Consider the following 8487-nt stretch of genomic DNA (forward strand, 5'->3'; position numbering starts at 1 on the left):
CACCTGATCATAAAAAAAAAAAAAAAAAAAAAACAATCGTATTCCCTGCAGGAAATTAATATTTTGTGAATTAAAAGAAATTTTTGTTTTACTTATTTGTAACATTTTTAAAAGTTTGTGGGCTTTCCAGGTGATTGATGCTCATTTGATGGAGTCCTGGGAAAATATTTTTGTCAGATCCCTGAGACCTATAATCTGAAGTGCTGGAGTTGGTTTTTCCTTCAAGTGACCACAGCTAGAAATATCTGGGAGGAAGCTGAATGATTATCAGAAAGGTTTTCAAATCTATTTCACCATGGATAGGGACAGTTGCACTAGAAGACCTCTAATTCTAAGATTTAAAAACTATTAATGATGCATTAAAATACATAATTTTCAACTGCTTGCACTTCCTACTTGCACTAACTAATGTAGGAATTTGACTCTTGTGAAATTTCCTCCAGAATTTTTGGGAGTCTCCAGAAGGATCTTGCTGTGCTCAGGAACCAGACATCTCTGCGCACTAGTCTCTTGCCGCCTCCCTCTCCCCTAATCAGATGATATATTGCTCTTTTTGTTCTTCTCTGAGAAAAAGAACAGCTGCTTAGGCCCCCGGGTTTCTGTCACATTTGTCTGTTGCCCCTCTCACCAGAGCTCGGAGAACAGTCCATGGGAGTACAGGCATATTCTCTGAGGCTCTGCTACCAGCTCCTGACATAGAATTCTACTTCCTTCATCCCTCATTTTCCACTTCCCACACACATCTGCTGCTCTGGATGGTGGCCACTTCCATTGCTTTTTTTCTTTTTCACATATCAATGTAAGCAACATTTAAATGTGCATCTATGATGTACTGAGCTCTGCATTTGGCATTGGGGATACAGCACTGAACTCTGCAGATATGGTCCCCATTCTCGTGGAGCATCCATCCCAACAAATAAATATGGACACAAAACAAGGTCATCTCACCATTTATTGTTATGTTGGGTGGCCCAGGTGGGGGAAATTCATTCTGATAGGAACAGAATGAACATAAGATGCTCCCTAACCATATATATTAAGGATCCATCAAAGTTTAAGAAAGCTGTTCTAGTATGTAAAACATTGATAGCACTGAAAATGTTCACCTCAAATTAAAGATAATAATAAAATCAACCTAAATGAGTAATATCTTAAGATTAAGATTTTATTTATTTGACACAGAGAGAGAGATAACAAGTAGGCAAAGAGGCAGGCAGAGAGAGTGGAGGAAGCAGGCTCCGTGATGAGCACAGAGCCCAATATGGGGCTCGATCCCAGGGCCCTGAGATCATGACCTGATCCTAGGACCCTGAGATCATGACCTGAGCCGAAGACAGAGACTTAACCCACTGAGCAACCCAGCCACCCAGAAATTTTTTAAAAATTTCTTGAAATGTTTTAACTTCTCTGTTTCAGAGATAAAAGCCTATATTCTTTATCTTTTTAAAAAATGAAACTTCTAATTTTAATTGTAGATTCACATGAAGTTATAAAAACAATGCAGAGAGAACTCATGTATCTTTTATTCAGTTTTCCCCATTGGTAACTTTTTAAGATTATAGTATAATATCACAACCGAGATATTGATAGTGACTTAATCCACTGGTTTTATTCAGATTTTCCCAGTTTAATGTTTACTGGTGTGTGTGTATGTAGTTCTATACAATTTCATCACATGTGTAGACTTGTGCATTCACCTCCCATAGTTAAAGATACAGAGGGTTTCAGCACAAAGACGTCTCATGTTGTTCTTTTACAATTACATCCACTTCTCTCCTTAAATTTAATTTCTATCTTCAAATTCTGAAAACCCCTAATCTGCTATCAATAAAATTAACTCAATTAATATTATATAAATGGAATAATACAATCTGTAACATTTTGAGATTGGCTTTTCACTCAGTATAATTCTTCTAGGTTGTTGCATGTATCTATAGCTCATTCCTTTTTTTTTTTTTTTTTAAGATTTATTTACTTACTTGAGGGCAGAGGGAGAGTGAGCATGAGTGGTGGGGAAAGGCAGAGGGAGAGGAAGAAGCAGGCTTCCAACTGAGCAGGGACTTAATGTGGGGCTTGATCCCAGGACAAGGGACAAATTATTCATCACTATATCAAGACTGGAGGAGTGTTGCTAATATGAAGGCAGCAGGTTTCTAACCTTGGAGATACATGGAAGAGAGAGGAGTATAGAGTTGAGAGACAATGCTATCTTGTGGATTAATTCTCTTCTGTCCTCCTTTCAATCCTAAAGAAATGTTGTGGGTTCCAGAGTCCATAGTAAGTGAAAGTATATTATGTTGAACTTAGCCATGCACCAAAGTATCATGATATTATCACCAAATACCCTGAAAATGTGGCTTGAATATAGCCTAAACTAGACAATCCAGGTAAACTAAGTCCTTTTGATCCTGTCTTCCCCATAGTGTTTTTTTTTTTATAATTAATTTTTTATTTTTTATAAACATATATTTTTATCCCAAGGGGTACAGGTCTGTGAACAGAAGAAGAATTTGTATGTAACTTACTTCTAATAGCTTTAGTGGCAAAAAACCAAACTTGTAGCAAGTGAGGTTGGTGTTACATGAAAGAGGACTCATTGGTAAAACTAATAATGACATTGCTTTCCTGGTGTGGTATCTAATACGTAGCATTCTAGAGCCTAAGATTTAGGGCAAGGCAGCAGCCAGTCCTAATGAGGATACCGATATGCCATCAGTTTTTATCATAGTTTAAGTCAAACCTGAGGACCATGCAAAATCGCAGAGATGTCTGTACTCTGTTTCTGTGGCCACCCTGAGACAAAATTTTATCTACCATGATGAATTCTCATGTTATAAAAATTCCACAGCCACTTTGCATACACAGCTAATTTATTTACTTGGTTTTAGTAACTTCCACTGACATGGGCATAAGTTACATTTTGGAGATGGGTTTTTAATTTCACATATATAATAAATAGTACAACCCAACCCTATTTCATTTTAGTTTCTGAAGGTAAAATTGCATGTTCTTCCTCATTTATATGGTAGCCCAACCACAAAGTTTCTTTTTTGTTTCAAAGGAAATACGAGTTCTTCAGGAGAAACAAGGTATTTTACAAATGGGGAGTGCTGGTTACCTAGAACATTAGCCAGTTTGAAGGATATGTGTGTTACTACAGAAAGAATTATATTTCTTTCTATTGTATTGAACCAGATTCTTTTTTCAATCTTGAAGAGTTATAGTCATGCATTTAAAGAAAGCTAATTTTCTAATGGAAAAAATGGTAGTTTTTATTAACATAAACTTTTAATCTGGCTTGGAGAAATATTCTATCTAACAAGTTTACAAACTTAATTCCATAAGTATTTATTTTGCCTGATTCTAGACTAACCATGCATAAGAGAAAGAAGAAAGACTATGTGGTTAAAGTCTATTTGATTAGACAGAGATGTCAACAAAATTTTGATTAGACAGGGAGTTCAACAAAATTATGACAGTCTGAAATACGTAGGTTTATCTACATATGTAATATATAGATATCTTATATCCAATGCTTTTATAACAGAAGTTAGATTAAATTAATTTAAATTAATTAGGTTCATTTCTCTTGGTTCTTAACTCTTATCAACATACGCCATATTTTTAAGCTAATACTTGAGATCCCTTCAACAAAGCATAAATATCGCACAGATAGTGAGGCTTTGTTGAGCTTACCACAGTCCCTAATACAGCATGTAAGGGAGTGCCTTTCTTTGGTCCCCCTGAGAATCATTAAGGAAAATAAATAGTGTTGTAGCTCTGTATTCACACAAAACAAGAAATTTGGTAAAGTGCTATTTTTTGATATTTTGTATTATTAAAGATTATATTTTTTCCTTTTTCCAAATGTTAAATACTTCCTAAAGTTTTCACAGAGATTCAGTCAGCCTCATCAGTATTACACCATATAATTATAAAAATTCATATTAAATATTTCTAGAAGCATAAGCTTTCTCTAGTCTGGTGTTAAAACCTTTCATTCTTCTATTTACAGAGACTTTCAGCTAAGGGTGTCATTCCTACCCTCACTTTCAGGCAGATTCTAAAATAATTCTTCAGATTTTTATCTCCCTTCTCTTATATTTCCTTTTTACACCTTTAATTCTGCCCTGAGAGGCAAATGATAACACGGAAAGAATACAGGACTTGTTTTTAGATGAATTAATTACAAATCTGGGCTCTGGTTTGAACTAATTGCAGGACTAATATCTGTATCTTAGTTTTTCCATCTCTAAAGCAGAACCTTAGGACTTGCATTATGATTAACATTTGAAAGGACACAACTCCTGTTAAGAACTCCATAAATGTTAATTCTGTCTCCTCTAAAGCCTAAGTTACAAATGGAAAGCATGAAACCCTCCATGACAAGGGTCCGCTCATTTTTGTTTGCATGCCTTGAATAGAAAAAGAAAGGCTTCCAACCTTTGCAAAAGGGAATATCTGGGCGGAGAAGCCTCATGTTGAACCCGACACTTTATTTTGTGGCCAAGGACACTACCTAAGCTGTGAATTTTGTTTGATTCATTAAGGATCTCAAAGTATTTTTTGAGAATTATGAAAATATTAGGAGAAAAAAGCCAATCAGAAGACAGGACAGTAGCAATTTTCTTTCTAATATATCAGAGCATTTGCTCAATGCTAGAAACCTAGCCGTGCTTCTCAAGAAATGTCTGTGATTTTCACCATGGGTGAGTTTGAAGGTTGGCAGGTTGGTGAGTCTCACTCATTCTCAGCCATCCACAGGAATAAAAAATTATTGGAAACCAAAGTTCACCAAGGTATCTATCTTTCTCTACCTCATCTGTGGGTTAGGAAATCTGGTATAGAAGCCAGGACTAAAAGAACTCTGAAATTCTGGAAAATTTATAACTTATACAGTAAAAATTTTAAAAATGCTGAAAACCAGAAGGGGCCATATGTAATTGTTTTTAGGGAAAACAAAGCAGGGTTACATTATCAGATACCATTCCACTATAATGTTTGCTTATGTATGAAAAGTACATGGAAAGAGGCAAAGTAGGAACTGGTCTAAAAAGAAGTAGGAATTGGGAGTTGAGTTTGATAAGTTCCATATAGATCTTGGATATTAGCCCTTCATCTAACGTGTCATTTACAAATATCTTCTCCCATTCTGTAGGTTGCTTTTTAGTTTTTTTGACTGTTTCTTTGCTGTGCGGAAATTTTTATCTTGATGAAGTCCCAATAGGTCAATTTTGCTTTCATTTCCCTTGCCTTTAGAGACATGTCTTGCAAGAAGTTGCTGCGGCTGAGGTCAAAGAAGTTACTGCCTGCATTTTCCTCTTGGATTTTGATGGATTCTTGTCTCACATTAGGTCTTTCATCCATTATAAGTATACCATTGTGTATGATGTTAAGAGAATGGTTCAGTTTCATTCTTCTGCATGTAGCTGTTAAGTAGTTAAAAATAGAGCTGCACTACAGCCCAACAATTGCACCACTGGGTTTTTACCCCAAAGATATAGATGTAGTGAAAAGAAGGGCCAAATGTACCCCAAAGTTCATAGCAGCAATGTCCACAATAGCCAAACTGTGGAAGAAGCCAAGATGTCTTTCAACAGATGAATGGATAAAGAAGATGTGGGTCATATATACAATGGAATATCTCAGTCATCAGAAAAGATAAATACCTACCATTTACATCGACATGATGGAACTGGAGGGTATTATGCTAAGTGAAATATGCCAGTCAGAGAAGGACAATTATCATATGGTTTAACTCATATGTGGAGTATAAGGAGTAGTACAGAGGATGATAGGGGAAGGGAGGGAAAACTGAATGGGAAGAAATCAGAAAGGGAGACAAACCATGAGAGACTCCTGACTATAGGAAACAAACTGAGTGTTGCAGAAAGGGAGGTGGGTAGGGGGATGGGGTAACTGAGTGATGGGGATCCCTATCACCCTGCAATTGCACTACTGGGTATTTACCCCAAAGATACAGATGTAGTGAAAAGAAGGGCCATCTGTACCCCAATGTTTATAGCAGCAATGGCCACGGTCGCCAAACTGTGGAAAGAACCAAGATGCCCTTCAACAGACGAATGGATAAGGAAGATGTGGTCCATATACACTATGGAGTATTATGCCTCCATCAGAAAGGATGAATACCCAACTTTTGTAGCAACATGGACGGGACTGGAAGAGATTATGCTGAGTGAAATAAGTCAAGCAGAGAGAGTCAATTATCATATGATTTCACTTATTTGTGGAGCATAACAAATAGTATGGAGGACATGGGGAGTTAGAGAGGAGAAGGGAGTTGAGGGAAATTGGAAGGGGAGGTGAACCATGAGAGACTATGGACTCTGAAAAACAATCTGAGGGTTTTGAAGGGGCAGGGGGTGGGAGGTTGGGGTACCAGGTGGTGGGTATTATAGAGGGCACGGATTGCATGGAGCACTGGGTGTGGTGCAAAAATAATGAATACTGTTATGCTGAAAAAATAAAAATAAAAAAAAGAAGGGCACATGATGTGATGAACATTGGGTGTTCTACACAACTAATGAATCACTCACTGAACACTATATCAAAAACTAATGATGCACTAAATGTTAGCTAATTGGATTTAAATAAAAAAAAGAAGTAGGAATTGGGCTGAATCTCTGGAGCATACTGTTATGAATAAAGCTCAGTTCAGTATGGGGCTGAGAATAACCATGAGATTTAACAATGTTCGCATGCTTAATTGCCATGTTTACAGAGAAATAAGTGTTTAAAGGAAAAACCTTGTTCTGAGGAAAATTACGGGAGCAAACACACACACACACACACACACACACACACACACACACACACACCATATATACACCCCAACAACCCAGTAACATTAGTTCTGTTTAATTTGCAATTCTCTTCAGCGTTTTTTTCAGAGCACATTTGACATCTTTGTTCCTTAGACTATAGATGAGAGGGTTCAACATGGGTACTATATTGGTGTAAAATACTGAGAAGAACTTCCCCTGGCCCATAGAACCAGCAGGAGAGGTCTTGAGATGTGTGAACAACCCAGATCCATAGAACAGACCAACAGTCACTATGTGGGAGCCACAGGTGCTGAAGGCTTTGGACCAACCCTGAGCTGATGAGACATGGAAGACACTGGACAGGATTAGAGCATATGAAATGAAAATAATGAAACTGGATATTATGACCACTGTGCTTACAACAATGGACTCTACCAGCTCACTGGCAAAGGTGTTGCTGCAGGAGAGCTGGAGGAGGGGGAAGATGTCACACATGTAATGGCTGATGGTGTTCAAATCACAAAAGGACAATCTGACCATGTCCCCTGTGTGGATCATGGCACCAGCTAACCCCATCACATAAGAACCAAACATCAGCAGAGAACAGACCTGAGGAGACATGGTAATTGTGTACAGCAGGGGTTTACAGATGGCCACATAGCGATCATAGGCCATGGCTGTCAACACATAGCACTCAGAATGGACAAAGAAACAGAAAAAAAACAGCTGAGTCATGCATTCTGTAAAGGAGATGATATTCTGCTCTGATACAAAGTTCATCAGCATTTTAGGAGTAATGATCAAGGAGTGGCAGAGATCTATGAAAGATAAGTTGAAGATAAAAAAGTACATGGGAGTATGCAAGTGAGAATTCAGGCAAATTAGAGTAATTAAGCTCAGATTCCCTACCACAGTGACAACATAGTTCAGGAAGAAGAGAAAGAAAAGGGGTAACTGAAGTTGAGACTGATCTGTTAGTCCTACCAGAATGAACTCCATCACTGAAGAGCCATTTTCCGTAGCCATTATCTGCAGGGCTGTGATCTATGAGGAAATGAGAGAAGGAAGGAAGGGACATCAGGAAGGAGCTCAGATCCTTTGCTTCTAGAGTAAGGCCTTCTAGAGGAAGAGGCTCAGGTGCGGCTGTTGGGACAGCGACCTGGAAGGAGAGTCAGGGCAAGGACTTTCCATCTTTAACTTTCTTCTCTTGCTGTCCTTTTCTTCCATGTTTTCAGATCTCAGTTTTCAGATCTCCTCACCTCCCCTGGTCTAACATAATCCAGGATGAAGACTTCTAGCATGGACACCAAAAGTGATGATCACATGTGAGAGATAAGGAAGCAGTATCTTGAAGAGATGAATGGGCTGGTCAAGGTCATACAGATAGAGAACCAAGGAGCCGAAGTTGTACTTGGGACCACTTCCTATGAAAATCCCTAGAGCTCCGAGACAGTAAAGTCACTGTGATACCCACTGCACCCACTGTCTGACCCACTCTCTCCCACTCCCCTTTCAGAAACTCAGTACCCGGCTTAGTGAAAGTGCTAAGAAATAAAAAGGTTCAGCGAGATTAAGTAACTTGTCCAAGATCACATGTTTTAACTAGAGGAATTTGAATTCCCCTATTGTTATGAACTTTTCCTGCCCATTCCCTTTATCCAGTCTTACCTCAAAATCACAATGAATTGTTTAGGAAGGACAA

General features: G+C 38.1%; 1 protein-coding gene across 1 annotated transcript; it reads right to left on the bottom strand.

The window, feature by feature from the left end:
* Positions 1-6878: 6878 nt before the first annotated feature.
* On the bottom strand, positions 6879-7823 carry LOC132012375 (olfactory receptor 143-like). Its single transcript, XM_059392310.1, has one exon. It carries the CDS (start codon positions 7809-7811, stop codon positions 6879-6881), a length of 933 nt encoding a protein of 310 aa, XP_059248293.1. The 5' UTR covers positions 7812-7823.
* Positions 7824-8487: the final 664 nt, after the last annotated feature.

Source organism: Mustela nigripes, chromosome 1 (assembly GCF_022355385.1).
Source record: "Mustela nigripes isolate SB6536 chromosome 1, MUSNIG.SB6536, whole genome shotgun sequence".
NCBI lineage: Eukaryota > Metazoa > Chordata > Mammalia > Carnivora > Mustelidae > Mustela > Mustela nigripes.

Excerpts from the sequence above, each read along its gene's own strand:
- LOC132012375 (XM_059392310.1), bottom strand. The coding sequence starts at position 7,811 with ATGGCTACGGAAAATGGCTCTTCAGTGATGGAGTTCATTCTGGTAGGA.